This window comes from Panthera tigris, chromosome C2, assembly GCF_018350195.1.
Source record: "Panthera tigris isolate Pti1 chromosome C2, P.tigris_Pti1_mat1.1, whole genome shotgun sequence".
Classification (NCBI taxonomy): Eukaryota; Metazoa; Chordata; class Mammalia; order Carnivora; family Felidae; genus Panthera; species Panthera tigris.
Genome location: NC_056668.1, coordinates 132,316,901 through 132,340,129, shown reverse-complemented (window position 1 = coordinate 132,340,129; position 23,229 = coordinate 132,316,901). Strand labels below are relative to the sequence as shown.

Genomic DNA, 23,229 nt, shown 5'->3' with positions numbered 1-23,229 from the left:
TGGGCAAAGGATTGGTATAACATTTCTCCAAAGAAAATACATAAATGGCAAATAAGCACATAAAAAGATGCTCAGCATCATTAGTTATTAGGAAAATGCAAACCAAAATCACAAGAGCTATCACTTCACACTCACTAGGATCGATGGCTAATCAGAAAGACAATAGTATTAGAGAGGATCCTGAGAAACTGGGACCCTTACACACTACTGGTGGGGACGTAATATGGTGCAGCCACTTTGGAAAACACTTTGGCAGTGACTCAAAATGTCTGAGTTACCATATGACCAACAACTCCACTCTTAAATACCCACAAGAAATGAAAATATATGCCCAATCAAAAACATGCACATGAATATGCATGGCAGCATTACTGGTAATAGCCTAAAAGGGAAAACAATCTGAATTTTCATCAATTGATGAATGTATACACAAAATGAGGTACATCCACAAGAGAATGAAGCACTGAGACATGCCACAACATAGATGAACATTAAAATCGTGTTAAGAGAAGGAAGCCAGCCACCAAAAAGACCACCTACTGTATAATTCCATTGATATGAAATACCCAGACTGGCAAATCCATAAAGACAGAAAGTAGAGCAGTTAAGCAGGTGAGGATGGGGAGTGAATGATAAGCAGTATAGGGTTTCTTTCGGGGATGATAAGAATGTTGTAAAATTTTGTTCTGTTGATGGCTGCACAGTTCTGTGAATGTAGTACAAACCACTGAATTGTACACTTTAAAGAGTACTTTTTTTTAAGTTTATTCATTTATCTTGAGAGAGAGAGAGAGAGAGAGAGAGAGAGCTAGCACGTGCACATGCAAGCGGCAGGAGAGAAGAGACAGAATCCTAAGCAGGCTCCGCACTGTCAACGCCAAACCCAAAGTGGGGCTCGATCTCACAAACCGTGAGATCATGATCTGAGCCAAAATCAAGAGTCGGACATTTAACCAACTGAACCACCCAGGGGCCTCTGAATTGTATACTTTAAATGGGTGAATTTTATGATATGTAGAGTATATCCCAATAAGCCAGTTTTTTAAAAGTGTAAAAAAAAAAAAAAGAGCAACAAAAATTCTTTCACTGGCATTTGACAAATTAAAATGCTGATGTGACCTAAGTTCCAAAAATCTTATGTTGTCTTTTCTTCTAACCTTACTGCTATAGTCTAGAACTCTTCCAAGTTTTAAGCCTTAGATACTTCTATGCCATAGAAAACCTTTTTTGGTGGGGCTTCTAGGCAATACAACAAAGCTAGTTACATACCAAGGAAAGAAAAATTTCTTAGAACCTGGAACCACAAAAAACTTCGCATCCCAATGTCTAGAAAACAAACATCTAATCTAGAAGTTTCTCAGCCCTCAAAGAGCAAAAGTATCATTATTCCCCCAGTTATTTTCCTACCAGTAGGCTTACATGAAAGGTACACTATGTTCTCTACTGATATGATCTATGACCTTAAAATATGTTCTCTTCTGATCTCTGGCCTTAAATATCCGGACATTTTTTATAATCTTTAAAAACCAGTTCTGGATTGGAAGTGCTCCAGAAAAAGTCCCTAGGCTATTTTTTTCTCTATTCACTTGATTCTTTCCCATCAATACTTTTATTTCCTCTTCATTTCAGGCAAGATATAAATCTAAAGATTGTAGTTAATATTTATTAATACAGTTGTTGCTTGCTTTCAGAGAAGAGGTTTAATAGTTATCTCCACAGCTTCCACATTCAAAACAATAAGTAAATCAATGAGCTAGGTTTGCTGCTTCATCTCCTGAACTACAGCGCCCTCTGCTGCTCGATGTTGATACAGACCGTTCTCTCAGGTGAATGACAGGGAATCCTCTAGTAACTTTGGAAACCAATCTTTTTAAAAAGGGACTCCTTCATTAAATGCTATAGAATTCAAATGACATAAAAACTTTATCTGAATGGATTTAAGAGAATATTCACAATACATTATTTCATAAAGCACGCCCTTTCCAAGATTAGCATTCTTGAAGCCAAGAGTTGAGGCACCTACTCTACTCTATATGAGTGAGTATAGAAGAACTGGGTGAAAGAGCCTAATTCTTTATGTAGTGAAGCCACATGTCCATATCCAACTGTGCACACCAGGCAGCCCTGTCCTGCCCACAGATGCAGCCCCAGTGCCCCGCACATACCTGGCATGCAAATTGTGACCAAATGGCAATGCTTCACCATGAGGTCCTAAAACTCTTTAGTCCTCAGCTTGAGTACTTGGAGCCCCTCCCTCATCCCTTGTGCAAACACCACAGACAGCACCTGCTTACCATGTACAGGCACTGTGGCCAGTGTTGGGTGTAAAGATGCAAGTATGTCTTGATTCCTGCCCTCAATAAACTCACCCTAATGGGAGGAAAATCAACAGATAAACATAATTACATGGGCTATGAGAAAATCTGCTTGGGAGAGATAAAATGCTCATCATTTAAGGCCTGTCTGGAAGTACCTGCACTTAGCATAGATTTCTTCTTAGCTCCAACATACGTGATCTTGTTTTTATCAGGAAAATACTAATAAAGCCACTATTTTATTTTTTAAAACTCTGTTTGGCAGGAGGTGGGGGTGGGGGCGCGTAATGGAAGAAGTAGTCAATTCTACCAGGGGTGGACGGATTAACAAAGACCTCAGAGGAGTCTTAAAAGACACACAGCACTCACCAGACAAGCGTGGGCAAAGACACAGTCTGAACAATGACACCAAGGAGTGGAGCACTTTCTATGTGTGGTCATGTAAGAGTCAGGGCTGCCGAACACTGCCATTTAGGTTCTATACTGTCTACAAGGCAGCAGCCCTGCTAGAGGGGTGGGGTGTAGTCTTATTTCTCTAACTTCACTCCTCTCATCTGTTTCTTCTTGGTGTCCGTGTGCTTCACTTAGTCACTTTCAAGCATGAAAACTTTTGTTACCTTATATGAAGTCACAGACACGTTTCTCTTTCCTAAAATGCTTTGGCCTTGCTTTCCCTTGGTCCTTGCAAGCCCACACGTGGAACGAGTACTGACTGTGGCAGGAGGGGCATCATCATAGTGGAGATGCACACTTACCTACTCCTACTTGGCCTGCTGCTCTATCGAACAACAGCAGGGAAACCAGCCAGGGAACAAAGAATTGGAATCTGTCCACTGGGCCTCACCAACACAGATAGACAATCTAACTGACTGAGTGAAACACTGGCTATAACAAAAAGCAAAAACAAACTAATAAAGTTAAACATTAGGCATTGTATTAAACACCTGACATCCCAAGACATAGGAATATTACTATTCCCTCTTTAAAGACATGGAAACTGAAGCCCAGAGAAAGAGGAAACTACCCACATCACAGAGCTAGAAAAGCCAGCATGTGAATCACGTGGTCTCCAGAGCAGTAGGCATGTGACGCTTCGATACAGCCTCCCTCAGAGGACGGACCCGGCCCACAGCAGTGAGTGCCACAAGGAACACTGACTCTGCCAACTTCAGGCACTCACACATGATACGGAGACCGTTGGTGGCACACTCCAGCCCCAAGAGAAAATCCCCATCTTTCTACCATCAGGAAGGAGGACTTTTGAGAAGGTCAAGAATGGGACTCACCTAGCTACTAGGCAGTAGATCTACTAGTGACAGAAGCCTAAAAGGTTTAGTCCTGCTCCAGTTAGCAATGGTTTTGAGGGAGTGCCCTCTTTTGGCCTTTCTCTTTAGATTGGATTACTTGAGTTCTTGGAACTGGTTTCCCAAAAGGAATTAGTCCCCTCTGGAAGGTCCAACAGGAACACAGTGTAACACAGAAGAGCCCCAGAGGCTGATCTCTGGCCTACATTAAAGTGTCTACCTGGAGACCTGTGCCCAAAGCTCCAGAGCATTCATTTATTTATTTAAAGGCAGGTCTAGAGCGTCCCTGTTTGGCAGGTATCAGAGGAGGCCAGTGGTCAAGAATTCAGAGACGTGGGATCGATCGTGACCCAATCTCTGACCCCAAAGATAAGCCCAGGGGCAATCCTCTACCTTATCTCTAGCAGTACTCCACTCTGATAATCCTAACTACACAGACTGCATGGCAGCCACGCCCACACTCCCTCTCTCCTAGATCCTTGCCCTCTTCCCCAAAATGCCACATGGAGGTTACTACCGAGCTGCTGATCTAAGAGAGCACAGAGCATGTGCCATCCCAGCAACAGCACCGAAGACACAGGCATCACCAACCTAAGCAAATGGCCCTTCTGTAACCAAGCAATAAAATACCCAAAGAAACTTACAACTTCCAGAACCATACAATAAGTCAGTAGTAAGGGAGAAATGTTTTATTTTATTTTTTAATTGTTTTTAATGTTTGTTTATTTTTGAGAGAGAGAGTGCAAGCCGGGGAGGGGCAGAGAGAGAGGGAGACACAGAATCCAAAGCAGGCTCCAGGGTCTGAGCTATCAGCCCAGAGCCTGACACGGGGCTCGAACTCACAAACTATAAGATCATGACCTGGGCCGAAGTCGGACGCTCAACCGACGCTCAACCGACTGAGCCACCCGGATGCCCCAAGGGAGCAATCTAAGGTTCAGATGATGCGAATGAGTGCTGATGGCCCCGTGACAGGGAAAGATCAATACTAAATAGTCGGAGATGACCACCCCTATGTCTGTCCTCTGAAACAGGAGTCTGTCTGGGCACATTCTAAAACCAATTCTGACATCAGTGAGATTACCAAATCCATTCATTGGTATGGGACACAGAACCCCAAACTTGAAAGATTTTATCTTGAGGATCACAAGGGAATCCTATTTCTACACATATCACTAGGGAATGATGGTATTTTTCTTATCAGGTGACTACAGTTGCAAGTGCTAATACATGTGCAGGTCCGTCAAGGTCGCAGCATTACAAACCAACGTACAGGCTTCTCTAATCGGGAGTCTTGGTGCAATTCGGTGTTGAAGACACAGAGACAATGCTGTGCGCAGGACCCAAACACTTCCACGGAAAGGGGAATATGGAAAGACAGATCATCACAATTAAAGTCTCCACTTTTCAATGTAATAACTGCTTAACTATTTTTGAAGGGTAAAAATGTTGCCCGCCCCCCTAAAACAGCCCAAATGCATTTAATATGCATCACCGAACATGTGCTAAGATTGCAGTAAATTGCCTCACAAACGCAAATTATGGCAATCAGCATCTTGTTTTCTAGTTCTAAATTCAAAGGCAAACTATGAACACAAGACTGCTAACTCTTGCTATTAGCACACTTGCTATTATCACACATCCTCCTTCTAACAAAACCACATTTCCAGATGGACTGCCAAAATTAGTCAAGTGACTCCTAAGAAAGACTACCAAGATTGACATGCCAGAAATTCACTTGGAAATGAATGCTTTATTTAAATAAAGGAAACATACACCCAAACACACCTTTCCTAAGGAAATACAAGTTGCTTTATTTACAATTCAACTTGAATTGCAACTCAGGGAGGCCATTCACAGGAACGGTGGGACAGCTGGGCTGTCCACCCTGTCTGTATTCTGACTGGTCCTTGGTGTCAAATCGGACAGAATCAGGAGTGTGATGCAGGCTGGGCCTGGTTGGGGGATCCTGGTAATAAATTCAGCAAAATACTTAAACTCAACTCAGACAACTGATACGGGAATTCAGTCAAGAAGGTGGTCAGCTCTGTGACATAACTGGGTATTCTCCTTTTCAGACTGCTGTGTTTATTCTGTATTTGACACAAAGGCTAATTTTTTAAAATGTATCAATCTCCAGCAACAAATAACTCAAGCAGATTAGATTATTCCAGTGCATTCTATTATAGCGACCATTCCTGAAGAGCATAATTATCAGAGATGTCAGGTCCCTGGCTCAGAACTAACTGCTTTGTTTCAATCCACAAAACTCAAGGCAGCAATTTTCATACACGACTGAGAAGGTCAAGGGCTCAAAACCAAGGTGAGCTCCGAGGCAAGGAAATGAATCAGATTCTCTCTCCGTGCCCAAAGGAGGCTCCCCCTGAATGGGGATGGTCTAGAATTCCTACTCCTCAGGAGAAACAGCCAGCCAATGTAGTCCTTTCCAGAAGAAAAACTAAGCCCTGCTATTTGATGGCAACTCCTTGAACACAAAACACCAAGGAAAGAGAGAAGCCACTTACCACTGGCCAGCTTTAAAAGAAAAATCTTTATCAGCAACAAGCAGGTGGAGCCTTTTCACTGATGGTGACTCAGCAGCAGCCCCACAAACCTTAGCGGCCGACACGACCTAGAGACAAAAGATGAACTGTGGCTGAGGTTAGTGTGTACACACGTGAGAAACAAACTATGCTTTCTGGTAACTAAGGTTTCTTGAAATCTACAAAGATGTGGTTTTTTGTAAACTGCAAAACAAGGGAAAGAGCACTTTGCTTTAAAATGCTGCCTACCACCAGGTCAACAAATTTTAGTTATCTTATTTTTGAGAGACTTGCATTCAAACTATTCAAATTTTATTCTGCATATAAAAATCATCTCTCTTTCTTTTTTTTTAAAGTTTATTATTTTGAGACAGAGAGAGGACACAGTGGGGGAGGAGCAGAGAGAGAGGGGGAGAGAGAGAGAATCCCAAGCAGGTTCCACATTCCAAGCTGAGCCTGACACAGGGCTCGATCTCACAACCCTGAGATCATGACCTGAGCCGAAATCAAGAGGTGGCAGCTTGACCGACTGAGCCACCCAGGGGCCCCACAAATTCAGCAGAATACAGATCTCGCGGTCCGTGGGTTCGAGCCCCGTGTCGGGCTCTGTGCTGACAGCTCAGAGCCTGGAGCCTGTTTCAGATTCTGTGTCTCCCTCTTTCTCTCACCCTGCCCTGTTCATGCTCTCTCTCTCTCTGTCTCAAAAATAAATAAATGTTCAAAAAACAATTTTAAATGTTTATTTTTGAGAGAGAGTGGGGGAGAGGCAAAGAGAGAGGGAGACAGAGGATCCGAAGCAGGCTCCGCGCTAATAACACAGAGGCTAATGCAGGGCTTGAACTTGCAAACTGCGAGATCATGACCTGAAGTCAGGTGCTTAACCGACTGAGCCACCCACACATTTCAAAATCATCTCTTAAAGGGGCTGTTTAACAAGTGTTTACTTGTTGAGTGTCTAGTATATTCCATGCACCAGGCTGGATAATCTGGAAAGAGCTTGGGGAACTGGAACCCTGTGAACCATCTGCCTGGTGTCTAAATTCTCGGTCAGACAACATACACAAAGTGAAACCCACTGTCAGCTACGAGCCTATGTTTGTTCTGAGCCAGTAAGAAGTCCATGACAAGCTAATTTCAGAAATTACAAGCACTTAGCAACTTATTTTTAGCAATTTCACAGAGTCTGTTGAATCTAATAATAGACAACAAATTGGGTTTGTATTCCCTATGATTTGTAATTTATTTTTTCTAATTCACTGTTGATATTTGCCAAAATATAAACAGTCCACAGCCTTAGAACAATATCAAAAATAGCTCCTCGCTACAGATAGTTTGAGAAGCACTATCCTAAACAACGTATCTGGTTTCTAGAAAATTCTAAGGTCTGAGCCAGGCACTCCTCAGTGTCATCCACACCTCAGCAGCTCTTGAGTTCAAAATGCCTCTGCTTCCTTCATTCTTTGTTTCTTCCACCTTTGGGTTTTTCTTCCTCCTGAAATCTGAGACATCTTCACATGACATCTTCAGAACATCTTGTCACAAAAAAGACAACATGACTCTTTCCTCAACCTCCTACTGCCATTCAACTCCACTTCTGGAAGCAAATCAAAGCAGTAGCAGGTGACCAAAATACAGTCATTCTCCTTGGATGGTGTTAGTTTCACGGCTCCACTAAAGGGTGCCTTGGAAAGCTGTCAAGGTCAATGAACCTCACACCCTAACACTGCTCCCCCTCAACCCCTTTCTCCCATAGGACTAGGTTTAATCAAATTACCAGTGGGAAGCAATTCTTAAAAACCCACTGCAAAATTCTCCAGATGGATGGTGGTCTCCCTCACCGACTCAAAATATCTCTGAAAATGTCTTATCTTTCTCCTGCTCCCATAAAATCTCTTGCCTCTCTTCCTCTGGATTTTTGCCTGTCCTCCTTCTCCCCTCCTTGAGAGCAAGTAGGTCAGTTTCCACACTGACCATCTCCCCGAGTTTCTGATCCTAGTCTTGCCCATCCTCTCCAAACCTGTGCTCCCCCACTCCCACCAGCCCCTTCCTTCAGGGCCACAGTTCCTCTCTCTAGACCTCCTGTTCATCAGGCAGGACACCTAACGCCATCTGCCTTCCAAAATAAAAGGAAGCAGCATAGTGTGGCTGCTAACAGCACATGTTCTGTAACCACACTGCCGGGTATATAATCCCGGCCCCAGCACGCACTTACCAACCGTGTGACCCTGAGCACATTACCCAGCCCCTCTCGGTTATAAAATAAGGTCAACAACACCTGTACCTCAGAGCTGCTGGTGATTAAATGAGATCATATGTGCAAAGCACTTATAATGCTGCTGGTTCATAATTAAGTACTCATTAAGTGTCTGTTACAACGTATCTCACGGCATTCATTATAATTAGCTTACTAGTATTTATTTATTACATTATACATTACATTTTATTCTCTCATTATTGTTATATATACCACCATACCAGTGCTTTCCATGTAGGACCTTGCAGAATGAGCACTACACACCCCCAGGAGGCCTATTCTCATAGAGGACGAGAAGAACCTGTAAAGTACAGTGGCCTTTGTACCCCGTCCTATCTATTTGCTAGAACAAACTTAAAAAGCCATAGTGGGGGCACTTGGGTGGCTAAGTCAGTTAAGCATCCGACTCTTGATTTCAGAGTGGGTCATGATCTCATGGTTTGTGGGTTCAGGCCCCACAGCTCGCTGTCTCTCTCTCTCTCTCAAAATAAATAAGCTTTAAAAAAGCCTTATTGTCTTCAAGCAACTTTAGAAATTTGGCCTTTATTATTTTTTTTTTAATTTTTTTTTTCAACGTTTTTTATTTATTTTTGGGACAGAGAGAGACAGAGCATGAACGGGGGAGGGGCAGAGAGAGAGGGAGACACAGAATCGGAAACAGGCTCCAGGCTCCGAGCCATCAGCCCAGAGCCTGACGCGGGGCTCGAACTCACGGACCGTGAGATCGTGACCTGGCTGAAGTCGGACGCTTAACCGACTGCGCCACCCAGGCGCCCCGAAATTTGGCCTTTAATCTCTGCCTCTGATACTTCCTTATCTGACAGAATCTTCTGAGGCGCTCGGTAAACACAGGTAACTCAGCTTCTGTTCTCTAGCAACAGGTTCTAATGATGTCTGCCTGAACAAATGAACTCAAATGTCCAGGCTCAGTTCTTGCCTTCTCTGAGCTCTATGATTTTGACACTTTAAAATTTTTTTTTTTTAATGTGCTACTTATTTTTGAGAGAGAGAGAGAGAGAGAGAGAGAGAGAGAGAGACAGAGTATGAGTGGGGGAGGGACAAAGAGAGAGGGAGACACAGAGTGTGAGGCAGGCTCCAGCCTCAGAGCTGTCAGCAGAGAGCCCGATGCGGGGCTCGAACTGGTGAACCACGAGATCATGACCTGAGCCACCCAGACGCCCCTGATTTTGATACTTTTTACTTCCCTTCCATCCTGAAACATTCTTCTGCCTGGGATAGCTGACATTGAACTCTTCTACAGGGTCCCCTCCTGCCTCTCCAACCCGGTCCTTGCTCCTTTACCTTTCTTCCTTGCCCTTCCCCACTGGGCACTCTGTCTAAACTGCCTCACTCCCACCCCCTCTCCTATCTCTTGGCCAAGGCTGTCAGCCATTCCCAAAGCTACTAACCCCCACCCCAACTCCTCATTACTTTGCTGGCAATCAGGCCCACATCTACACTCCCCTGTGAGTAACAGCAGCCAATGTCTGAGGGGCATCCAGGTACAGGCTTAGATGTCTCATGTACACCAATTCATTCAGTCAATATGAATAATCATATTATATCCCAACAGATGGTGTTCTTACCCTCTATTCTGTACATAAGGAAACAGAAAGGTGTAGCAGCTTGCTCAGGATCAGTCAGGAGTGGCCGAGTCTGGCTTCAAACCTAGCTGTGCTTGGCCCTTCATCACTTGTTAGTCCCATCCCAAGCGTAAACTCACTTATGTGTCCAACTAAATCTACAATATTCATCCCTTCTACAGGCATTTCTTGAGCATGTGCTGCCTGGCACTGAAGAGGCAGATGGAGAAAGCGGCTTCTGCCCTCAGGGCACCCTACAGAATGGCTGCTTTCCATCATCAGGATTTCTAGTCAGGGCTCATCTTGGATGCAAGAGAGTCAAATCCATTTTCAACTGGTACACACATATGCACACACACACACACACACACATACACACACACACACACACACACAGAATCTTTGACTCTCTTCTAGGCGTTCTGTCCCTACCATGAATAAGTTCCATGAATTCAGCTCATGTCTTTTCCTCCCTGTGCTCACTCACCAGCATCCTCAGCCAAGAATTTCTTCTCACGTGAACTGCTGCCTTAGACTCCTTCCTGTCTCTCTCAAAGCAGCCAACAGGTAAATACTGCTAATATTCTGACCTCACCAAGTTATTCTCCACCTCAAAAACCTTCAGGGGCTAATACTCAACTCAAAAAAAAAAAAAAATGCTAAAAGGCCTTTGTAGCTTAAGCCCTCCTCTATCCCTATGCTAGTGTTTACCAGCCAAACTGGCTAATTCGCTGGTCCCCAAAGGCACCTGACATTTGCCTGCCTCCCTAAAGTCTGCCTGAGTCATTGGGCAGGCACCTCTCAGTTCTGTCAACCTCCTGCCCACCTTTCCAGGCCCTGCTCAAAGCCTAACCCCTGTCTGAGGTTTTCCTGCTTTTCCCCAGCCTCTCAACTCTACCAATGTTTCCATCTTCTTATCACACTTTGCACATATTGATGTAACTGTAAGAACTCATGAACACGTCTCTTCCATCACACAAGACCACAAGCCTCCTGAGGTCAGGTGTAGGGTAGAATCTATACCTGATACTCCTTAGATCAAGCACAGGGCCCAACACATAGTAAGACTCAGCAACTATTTGCAGAATACATGAAAACTCTAACTTAAAGTCACTTAAAATTGGTTTCCTGAACAAAAACTAGTAGAAGTTCAGGGGCCTTTTGTTGTTTAAAAAGAAAAGGGACGAAGGGGGCAGGGGTAACCACTATAGAAAAATCGAGATTCATGTTTAAAACTGTGAGAGAGGTAAGGGAAGACAGGGATTTCTTCACTAGAACAAGGACTCTTCCTTTGTTTGCCACACAATTTCAAATATCTTATTACAAAAACAACTATTAGGAATCACCACAGGACTCCCCATTACAGTATTATGCTCATTTTTTTTTTTCAGATTTACCAAAAAAATGTTTATTTTATAAACATTATTTTCTTTTAATATTATAATCTGTAAAAACATAGCCAAGAGCTAGATTCTTTCCGTTTAACTGGCATCTATCAGATTCACTGATAAAACAAGACATATATAAGCTTGAAACACACCCTAAAGAGTCACCTGGTGGCAGGGAAACCAACGTTCATAATCAAGGGCGGAGGCAGGGGGGTGTGTACTGAATTTCAGCTGCAAGGTGAGCATGCCTCACAGTCAAATGCTAGAATGTACAAAATGAAATCACCACTAACTTGCTAATGTTCAAATATAAAATTCAGTGAAGAAAGGAAAGAAGTTATACTTTCTACTGAAAGGTCCTGTTTTCATGTAGACAGTCTCTATGACCAAAAATGTTCCCAGATGCTTTATGTCTGTTGCAATTAATACAAACAGTAATACACCTGTTGCTATTAGTCCTAATAATCTGGGCAAAACTGCTGTATCTGGTCACACAAAATACATTGCACGATTCGTGATTTTTTAAAGATGTGCCTTCCTATTAACACTTTATTTTATTCAACTAATGCGAATCCACATACTTTATAAAGATTTCTAGTAATGCAGATTAAAAACATTAGCAATATCTTTTTGAAAGCCACATCTTTATTTTACTCTGAAGCTAGTTTCATATAATTAAGGACTATAATCATGGCCTGTGTTATACATAGCTTTCTCTACTTTTATGAGTAAGCAAAACATGATGGGGAAACTATATGTTTTAACATTTGTACTTGTTCTCATGCTTAATGGATCAAAAGGTTTCACAACTAACGGCTCAACTAGCCATGTCCTAAGTTAAAACACATGGCAGGAAATGAAGTTTTCCATAAAATAATATTTAGACTCTTCTACTGTTCAATAAAATAACAATGCATTTGCCAACTTTTACTAGCACACATTTCTAATGGTTTGACGGGGTCAGCATCTAAAAGGAAATTCCATCATACTGATTTTAAAAACTGGTTTTATGTAGGATATTTTAATGTTATTGCTGCTGCAAAAGTCTCTGCGCAGGAAATAGGTCTTTCTGTGGGAAACCTGACTGGCTTCCTCTGTTTACCCCCATTCATTCGTTTGCTGGCTTAAAAATTTAGACAAAGCCAGGATTAGAGATAACTTTAAACAAAAATACAGTTAGGGCATAGAGAATTTCAGAGTCAAAGGAAAATTCAGTCATTATTCAAAATAGAACATCATTTTGGGGTGTCTGGGTGGCTCAGTTGGTTAAGCGTCCGACTCTTGATTTCAGCTCAGGTCATGATCTCACAGGTTCATGAGACTGAGCCCCATGTCAGGCCTTGTCCTGATAGCATGCAGCCTGCTTGGGATTCTCTCTTTCTCTTTCTCAAAATAAATAAACATGAAAAAAATAGTACATCACTTCACACATGAGGAGATCAAGGTCCAGAGAAATTACTTAAATTGTGGCAGAAAACCAATCTGATGAATAGGAATCTAACTAGAAGAAAGCGGTTTTACTGAAGGGATTTGCTGAAAAGGAAAGATCACAAATTTCTGTCAAGTGACAACTTCTGTCAACACCAGGTCCCGGCATGACAAATGGACTCTCCTTGCTCCCACCAAAGGCTACCCTGTCCACTTGGGCTGAGTTTCCTCTCTGCCTTCTCCAGCATACATCACCCCCTTTGGCCCTCTCTGTTAGACACACGCGAGCACTCGCATCTTCCACCTCACATCAGCTGCCAACACCTGTGTGTAACTTACCATCTGCCAGGCACTTCACATACACTCATTCATTCATTCTTCACAACAACCCTAGTCAGCAGGTATTATTATCATCATTCCCATTTTACATATGAGAAAACTGAGCTCCCAGGGCTCATAAGTGGCAAAACAGAGATTCAAATCCAGACACCTGGCCACTGTGCTTTGCTGCTTCTCAAAATATAAACAAAACAATCCTCTCCCTTAATCCAACTGTCTCGTCATTGATCTGTTCCTATTCACATAAAACATTTTCAAAAATTATATATGGCCCTGGCTCCAATTTCTTATCTCCCATTCTCTCTTCAGCACAGTCTAGTCAGGCTTTCACTCTCAGCAATGTATTACCAGTCATTCTGGTCACCAACCATCCATTTTGCTAAATCCAGTGACGTCTCTCAGCAGAGTTCAGCACAGTTGGCCACTCCGCCTTTGAAACACTTTCTCCTGGATTCACCAACACCCTGCTGATTTCCCTCAGGCCTCGCTGGCCCTTTCCTCTTCTGCTTCACCTCTAAATGTTGACACACCCCAGGGCTGAGTTCCAGGCCTTGTTCCCCCACTCTCTACATGGCTTACAACCTATTATTTCCAGCAGTGAACTCCAAACTCACATACCCAACTGCTGATTTCAATTTCCATTTCAAACAACACATCCAACACAAAACTCTTTTATCTCCCCAAGTTTCTTCCTTTGTATTATTATGGAAAACATAAACATATACAAAACTAATAGAAATAGTACAATGAATCTCCATTATAAACATGACCCACATTCAACAGTTGATAGAAGGTGATAAAACTCAAGGCTAATCTTGTCTTATCTGTAACTCTACCCACATTCCACCCTCCCACCTCAGATTATTCCAAAATCAAGCACTTTATTTCCCTTCCTGCAACTTGTCCTTCTCCATCATTATCTACCTGGATTATTCAAATCCCAAAGCTAGATATCTCTTGGTTTCTTCTCCTCTTACTAACTGCACCCAGCCCCCAATGCAAATCTGTGAATGCCATCAGCCCTACCCCTGTTAGATCCGCCCACTGTTCTCCATCCCTATCACCCTACTCTAAGCCACCATCACCTCTCCTGGGACTGTGTCAATAGCTTCCAACTGGTGTCAAACCACAACAAAAGCCCAGTGTCCTACCAGGCAAATAGATGGCCCATTTAAAATGTAAATCATATGTCATTTCCCTGCTTAAAACCTTCCATTCCCCCCCCACCCCCCCGCCCCGGGGCATCTGAGTGGCTCAGTCAGCTGAACATCTGACTCTTCATTTCTGCTCAGGTCATGATCCCAGGGTCCTGGGATCGAGCCCCAAGTTGGGCTCCACACTGAGCGTAGTGCCTACTTAAGATTTTCTCTCTCCCTCTGCCTCTCTCCCCAACTTGTACTCTCTCTCTCCCTCTAAAATAAATAAAATAAAATTTCCATCCCCTTTAGAATAAAATCCCAACTCCCTGCACAAGGCCATAATAGTTTATACAACCTGGGCCCTGCCTACCTCTCATCCTACTACCTTCCTCTGAACATCTCAAGCTAGTCCTGCCTCAAGGCCTGGCTCTTGTCTGTTCCTCTGCCAGAGATGCTGTGCACGTGGCTGGCTCTTTTCCTCTTGTCTTGGTTCCAATGTTACACATCAATTTAAAACAGCACCCCCATCCCCAGCCATTCTTGCCTCCCATGACAAAATTACCCTGTTTTATTACTTTAAGGATATATCACATCCGACATTCTCTGGCTTATCTGCACCAGAATGAAGCTCCACAGACAGCAGGGGCTTTGCCTGCTTCATGCACTGTTGTATTTCCTGCCCCTAGAACAGGGCTGGGCACACAGCAGGCACTCAAAACATGTCTGCTGGACCTAAAATAAAATCTATTTCAGCTGATTGGATAATAACAATGGCATAATGGAATAACGGAAATAATGGCGAGTAATGGAAAAGAGCCTTGCCTTTTAGATGACTTAATTTATTGAGCAGAAGTGTGTCAGTGAAGAGCACTGACACTGTACATTTTAGACATTAACCAGCTCTAGGCATAGCTAAAAAGTAGCAATACAGGCAGTGCCTACAGAACACATTGCATCGCCACTTCATCTCTTGAGGTGGAGTGCGTCACCATCCTGACTTGACAAAGTGACCCATCCAGGGCAGTGCAGGTAATCGACCACAGAGGTGGGATTCACACTTGTTTGCTCTACTCAACAAATGTGTAATGAGTGCCTATTCCATCAGCGCTGTGCTGGATACTGTGGCTCCAACACTGCTAAGCTGGGCCTTCCTCCAAGGAGCCTCTGTCTTTGCAGGTTTCCACTCACAGAGTGAGTCGTGCACCCTGACGAGCCACAGGCCTACTGCCGGGGCCATCAGACTAGAGCTCCCTGGGAGTTTCACCAAAAGACTAGAGCCCAGGTCCCCTATAAGCCACACAGCTACCTCTCAGCTGCGGATGCCTGAGGTTTCACCCCACCATGCTCTGCCGTCAGAACTGACAGCGTGGTAGGGCTGGAATGCCAACTACTGCTCATCCTAGGCTGGATAATCTGTACGAGAGTCTCTATCAGACTCTGACAAGCACAGCAAATTAGGTGCCCAATGGTTAGAAACACTGCATATTAAAGAGATGCCGGGGCGCCTGGGTGGCTCAGTCGGTTAAGCGGCCGACTTCGACTCAGGTCATGATCTTGTGGTCCGTGAGTTCGAGCCCTGCGTCGGGCTCTGGGCTGACTGCTCAGAGCCTGGAGCCTGTTTCAGATTCTGTGTCTCCCTCTCTCTCTGCCCCTCCCCTGTTCATGCTCTGTCTCTCTCTGTCTCAAAAATAAATAAACGTTAAAAAAAAAATTAAAGAAAAAAAAAAAAAAGAGATGCCTACTCCCATGCCCCCAAGTTGAAGAAGGCCATTCCACCAGACGCTCTTCCCAAAACGTAGCTGATGACTAGCAGAGAATTGGAAGGGTTAAACTCAGGACACGGTCCAGATCTTCAGCTAAGCAGCCCATCGCACCCAAACCCAACCCTCAGCAAAATCACAAGTCAAGCAGACTATCAACGCTCAGTAATCAACACAGGGACCATAGGACCCCCAAAGGTCTCTGTGCCAGGAGCCCAGCCATTTGACTTTATTAACTAACCACTGTGTCAGCCCCAATCTCTCCTTTCTTATATCCAGTAACACTTAAGTCAAGTTTTAATTTGGAACAGAGATGAGGAGATGTGAAATTTATCTTCCATTGTGTGGCTCAGTCAAACTTTGTCTGAACCAAGTGCCACATTTTTTTGCTGTCATAGAAAGAAAAAACAGTTTGATTATCAAAGGTCTGAGTTCAGAGACTGAGTCCTTCATTTACTTAAGCCAGTCCTTTAAATGTAGGCCTACAATGTCATTTTCATCCAAAACGGGGCAGTTGTGAGAGTGAAACAGGATGCTGGCCCAGGCAAATCAAGAATCAGGGTCATCACATCGAAGTCTCTGAAGTCTTAATTTCCTCACCTGTGCAGGTAATGGGGGCAAGGATCCCTTCACCTCCCTCCCGGGGTGGTTGGTGAGAATCAAGCAGCAACCTGATATAATCGAGTGCTTTGTCAACAAAAGGGTAATGACACACATAAGCATTTTTGGATAAGGCTTACACTTCTAAAAGAAGCAAACTAGTACAATTACAAAAGGATTCGTGGTTTTTCCACAATCAATTAGGTGCATAGAATCAGTCTCTTCTGAGCACAGTCCCACTAAGAATCTGAGGTGAAGGGCTTTATGTATCGTGCTCAGGGCCACAACCCCAAAACCTAGTCTAGTGTCTTGCATATTACCAAATAAGTGCATAAGAATTCGTGATTTTAAAAATTCTTTCCTTACCAAACTCTCCCATCAAATTGACAGACAGTCCCTCTTGCTCAGTGAGCCAGCCTTCTAGAGGCCAAGCATGGAGTGACCCTCCAGTGAAATCTTAGTCACGCCTCTACAATCCTTACTGCATTACAAAATCTTACTCTTATCTCCTTGACATTTCCAAGGTTACCCAGGCTGCTTATTCTTTGATCCTTAAGAAAAGACTGTGCACTTGAACACAAACAGTCAAATGTCATCTAATTCAGACCTCAGCTTCCTGCATCAGCATGACCTCAGGCTGGTTACATTTACAGCCTTAGATAAGAAGCATTAACATCATAATACGGTCATTCAATAAGTTCTTTGCAGGGAACTCAAGGCCCAAGAAGGAAAAAACATTTCTGGGTGGGTGAGTGCTCCATTCTTTGCCCGCTCCAGGAGGGGCAGCAGGGTCCTTTGGCCCAGGAGTCAGAGACGGGGCTCAATTCCCCTCTGGTCCAGGGAGCCGCCCCTAGCGTATCTCCTAGGCTCCACTTCCTCTTTCATCCAATGCAGATGCTATCCTGTTCTGAGACTACTTCACGGACTTGAAGTGAAGAGCAAGTGGCATGCTGGGAGCTCTTTCTATAAAGTGTACTTGCAGTACAAATTAAAGGCAAAAGTGGTATGAGACGGTGGTCCCGTTCCATTTCGACCCAGCCTGAGGTACTGTTCATTCTGGCAAGTCCAAGGTCAGGCTCCTGCTTCTACCGCTAGGAGCCATCCTCTGGAGGGATCGGGGTGAGCCCTTGCTGACCTATACCCACTGAAGTTGTACCTCAGCCACCATCTAGCTTTATCCAGCTCCTCCCAGCTCCTCCATTCTGTTCAGGAGAGGAGAGGAAATCAGAAACAAACGAAAAAAGGGCTGCAACTGGAAAGTTCTTCTGTCAAGGTAATACCATGGTTGCAATGACCCCTGTCATTTTCCGACTTCTGGGCATGAAAATTCTTAACTTTGCAATCATTCTATTAGAGCTTACATTAACTTTCTGTGTGGTTTTCTTAAACTTCACTCAAAATAACCCCTGACAGCCTCAGTAACTTTGTCCTGTAAAATTCTGAAATGCTACTCTACTTCAGGGATTGGCAAACTATGATCCACAGGCCAAATTTGGGTATTTTGGTAAATACTGTTTTATTGGAATACAGCCACTCAGATTTGTTTATATGTCGTATATGGCTATTTCACACAACAAAGGCAGAGTTTTGTAGTGGTAACTAAGACAACATTGCCCATGAAGCCTAAAATACTATCTGGCCCTTTACAGATAAAGTATACCAAGCCACGTTCTAATTCTACCTGCCTCAAAATACAACAGAAAAGAGTGCCGTCCAAGCGTGTTAAATAAACTGCTTTTTCTTCAAAACTGGCAAGATCTCACTTTAAAAAAAAAAAAAATTAATGTTTTATTTATTTTGGGGAGAGCACAAACGGGGGTGGGGCAGAGAGAGAGGGGGACAGAGGAGCCAATGCAGGCTCTGCACTGACAGCAGCAAGCCTGACGTGGGGCTCAAACTCACAAACTGGAAGATCATGACCTGAGCCGAAGTCAGACGCTAACCAACTGAGCCACCCAGGTGCCCCCAAGATTTCGCTTTTTAAACAGAAATCCTAACAAATCACACATTTACAAAATGAGCATTTTTGTGTGTTAAGTGAGCCAAAAAGAAAAAAGTATTTTCATATTTATCATCAGTGGGAAAAGTTCATTTTTACAGATCCATAAATCTATCATGCTGAACTAATTTTACACGGACTTTTCAAAAAAACACATCAGCCTAAAGCTGAATCCACAAACATACTACATACACTTGGTCCCAAAGCAATTTTCTTTAGAATTAGCTTGAAAAGCAGGGCCTAAACAATTGTCTTTTAAAGTGTATCCTACTATTTTATAGGAAATTTTATTGTCCGGAGGGCCTGGGAGGCTCAGTTGGTTAAGCATCCGAGTTCAGCTCAAGTCATGATCTCATGGTTCCTGAGTTCGAGCCCTGCATCGGCTCTGTGCCGACAGCTTGGAGCCTGGAGCCTGCTTTGGATTCTGTGTCTTCCTCTCCCTCTGCCCCTCCCCTGCTCATGCTCTGTCTCCTTCTCTCTCTCTCTCTCCTCTCTCAAAAATAAATAAAGATTAAAAAAATTTTTTTATTGATCCTCTTTGAGCTATTCAGTTTTATATTTAACTGGACAGCATGACAATATTCAAAACAACTTTGTAAATAACAGATGTATTATTTAAAAATACCTAGTTTTTCCAGATGCATGGGATTTCACAAAGCATAAATATGTAAATATTTCATTGTAAAATACCATACATTGTTTTTTATAAGTGTTTTGGCAGTCTAATAAGTAATTAATAATTGTTCTCTTAGGGTTATAGAACATTTTGGTGTTTGTTAAATGGGTTTTTGGGGAGAGGGATAGACAGAGCACCTTCCTTTTCTTCAGATTGTTACATTCTCATAAATATAAGAAATGATTAGATTTTATACATACAACAAACAAAAATACCCCAGGATGATTTTTATCTTTAGAGAGAAGGAAGACATGAGAAGGAAACTGTCATTTTAAATCACAGATATATTCGTAGAGGATTCTCATATTGCCAAGTAATTGTTACTTTGCTATGTTATATAAATCTACTCTTTGCAAATTTATATGTGTATATGCATATACATACATATTATAAATGTTAATATATGTGTGCACATGTTAAATTAGTTTTAGGAGTGTAAATCTGATAGCACTCTCCTTTTTTTTCTCCTTTTATTAGCTTATTGCTTTGCATTTTATCTTTTTGAAAATTATGGAAATATTCAAGTCTAAACTTAAATATTTCTAGAATCCCGCTTCATGTTATATCTATGGGTATGTTATTATTTTTTTTATTTTTCTAATGTTTATTTATTTTTGAGACAGAGAGAGAGACAGAGCGCCAGCAGGGGAGGGGCAGAGAGAGAGGGAGACACAGAATCCAAAACAGGCTGCAGGCTCTAAGCTGTCAGCACTGAGCCTGATATATGGGGCTCAAAAGTCACAAACTGCGAGATCATGACCTGAGCCAAAGTCGGACACTTAACGGACTGAATCACCCAGGCACCCCCTAAGTGTATGTTATTTTTAATATAAAATGAGTAACTCCAAAACAAAAGTATCCTACTATTAATACCAAAAATGTAAATTCTTACAACAATGCAATTTCTGACCATGTTGGTTTTTTTTTAATGTTTTATTTATTTTTAAGACAGAGAGAGACAGACCATGAGTGGGAATGGGGCAGAGAGAGAGGGAGACACAGAATCTGAAGCAGGCTCCAGGCTCTGAGCTATCAGCACAGAGCCCATTGCGGGGCTCGAACTCACAAACCGTGAGATCCTGATCTGAGCGGAAGTCAGACGCTCAACTGACTGAGCCACCCAGGCGCCCTTCTGACAATGTTTAGAGAAGTATATAAGTTTTTTTTTTACTGCTAGCTTAAATACACTACAACACTAAGATAAATATATCTAAATATGTGAAGATTCACTCAAAAAGCAAAATCAAATATCCAATTTATGTTTTTAAAAGAAAATGGGGTTACTCACTGAGGTAAAGGGTGAGGATCCTTTATTTCCCAGCCCTTGACACCCCTTCAGGTGGTAGATTAGTTTTTTAGAGTCTGAATATGGTGGGGAAAAAATCTGCACATGGCAAGGGTAACAAGAACTCATCCACCTTCCTTTCTCAGATGTTAGTGCTGTCTCCTTTGATGAAATAAGTTGTTCTAAAGTGAGGATAAGTACAAGGACTTTGAGACAGGGTGCCGAAAGAAACAACAACAACAACAAAGAACAGGAAGAAGAAAAAAAAAGAAGTAAGCTACTCATAAACTGTAGGCTATTAAAGTTCTATCCCTAAAATATAACCCTAAACATTACACCTGTGAGGGTAGGTCCCTCAATTGCTGCCATACTCCCTTCATCAAAAATTAATCCATTCAGGATAAAGTAGATGCGGTTTATATATACAGTGGGATACAACTTGGCGATGAGAAAGAATGAAATCCTGCCATTTGCAGCAACGTGGATGGAACTGGAGAGTGTTATGCTAAGTGACATAAGTCAGTCAGAGAAAGACAGATACCATATGTTTTCACTCATATGTGGATCTTGAGAAACTTAACAGAAGACCATGGGGGAAGGGAAAGGGAAAAAAAATAGTTACAGAGAGGGAGGGAGACAAACCATAGAGACTCTTAAATACAGAGAACAAACTGAGGGTTGAAGGGGGGGCAGGGGAGAGGGGAAAATGGGCGATGGGCATTGAGGAGGGCACTCGGGATGAGCACTGGGTGTCGTACGTAAGCGATGAATCACAGGAATCTACCCCCCAAACCAAGAGCATACTGTATTCACTGTATGTTAGCCAATTTGGCAATAAATTGTATTTAAAAAATAAAATAAATCACTGCATTATACACCTTAAACTAATGTAACACTGTATGTTAACTATACTTGAATTAAAATTTGAAAACTTAATAAAAAAAGTGAAATCCAAAAAAAATTAATCCATTCATTCTAAGCTTTAAATGAAAAATTTGAGTATCTGGCTGTCATCTTTTCAAATCAGTTGTCGTATGTCCTATCAGAAAAGGTTCTGAACAAAAAAATAACAAACTCTCCTGGATTGTCCTTCAAAGGGATCGAGGGGTTCCCTGTGAGCCAGTTGTAACCAGGTGCACTGCCAAGCCTCGAAAAACTTGCCGTCACCCAAGGATACAAACCTCCCGTCGAATGACATTTGCAGTTCTCTCCAAGTGATCAGTTTTCCTTTTGGATTTCATTATGCTTTAATAGAAAGTAAAATTAGATTATTAAGTATTATCTTCACAAAAATAATTAAATTAGTTTCCCCTGTAACATCATGACTGTTCAAAACGCACTGTAACATTATGGATCCTAGAAAGTGGTCGGTGAAAAGCTGCACATCTGACTGAAGCTTAACGGTCTACCACAGGCATGCATATATGAGCCAGATGTTCTGATGTGCCTTCAGGAGTCCCACGGCCATCCACGGGTCAGGGCTTTGAATCACCTCAAACGACACCAGGGCCAAAAACTCACCTTGTGAGAGTAAGGTGGCGCAAAGCACCGGACGTCAATCTCAGCGAAGCAGCCTGAGCGCAGATGGTGCCAACAGAGCTTCGCAACAACCCAGGAACCATGACAGCAGCACACGCCATGGTGCTTCCTGGGTAAACATGAAAGTTAAACCATTTTGAGAAAGCAGGGAAATATTAGACTATCTTAGGGGCCAATGAAGAAGAGTTTGGGTTTTTGCTGGTACTTTTATGTGCTGATCTAACAACACAGCACACATGTTAAAGGCCTAACTCTACTCTGACATAGTTTCTGCCACTATTTAGAGCTGATTCAACTGATCTCCACGGTACGAACATATGTAATTAGCGGTGCCATCGAATATTCATGCTATCAGTTTCCACAATCACTAACCAACCTCACGTGACTCATCTTATGCTATTATGGGAGACTAGATTTTATAACTGCCTAATAATTGTATTCCTCTCAAAGAGCATCACATAAGTCTTTAACATTTCTTGCTAGATAAAGTACAAGGAGCAAATTTTCTGAGGTTCACAGCGACGAAAATAAACAAACCGCACCTATGTGCAGTAACATAGATGAGTATCATTAATATCACGCTGAACGAAAAGAATGAAAACCAAACTCCGAAAAACATATTCTGTGAGTCCAGTCATATAAAGTACAAAAACAGACTAAATTAATCTATCAAGTCAGAAATCAAGTTAGCAGTTATCCTTGGGGAAGTAATAATCACCATGCTATTTCTTAATCTGAATGCTGACTGCATGGGTATTTTCATTTTGTAAAAAGTCATCAAGCCCCAGAAGATTTCTAGGGTATTAAAGATACTCTGCACGATACCATAGTGGTAGTGATAGACACCATTTGTCTAAATCCACAAAACACACAATACCAAGAGTGAGCTGTAAACTACAGCCTCTGGGGGGATTATGATGTGTCAATGCAGGTTCATCAACTCTAACAAATGTGCTGCTCTGGTGGGGGATACTGATGATGGGGAAAGCTACACATGTGTGAAGGGAGGGAGTACGTGGGAAATCTCTGTACTGACTCCTCAATTTTGCGGCAAACTTAGAACTGCTCTTAAAAAAA

The 23,229-nt window shown here is 42.6% G+C and overlaps 1 protein-coding gene across 4 annotated transcripts in view; it reads right to left on the bottom strand.

Annotated features, from left to right (window-relative positions):
- OXNAD1 (oxidoreductase NAD binding domain containing 1) overlaps nucleotides 1–23,229 on the bottom strand; it is a 41,303-nt gene that overhangs the window by 11,349 nt on the left and 6,725 nt on the right. For 2 of the 4 annotated variants that reach the window (XM_007087354.3, XM_007087355.3), the window contains 3 exons: nucleotides 22,135–22,261; nucleotides 21,795–21,858; nucleotides 6,145–6,251 (listed from right to left, as the gene is read on the bottom strand). In XM_007087354.3, coding sequence (XP_007087416.1) covers nucleotides 6,145–6,251; nucleotides 21,795–21,858; nucleotides 22,135–22,253 — 290 coding nt within the window. In that variant the 5' untranslated portion in view covers nucleotides 22,254–22,261. Of the gene's footprint in view, nucleotides 1–6,144; nucleotides 6,252–16,653; nucleotides 18,401–20,616; nucleotides 21,043–21,794; nucleotides 21,859–22,134; nucleotides 22,262–23,229 lie in introns of those variants that run through there. The other 2 variants (XM_015539909.2, XM_042957249.1) reach the window with 2 other exon arrangements.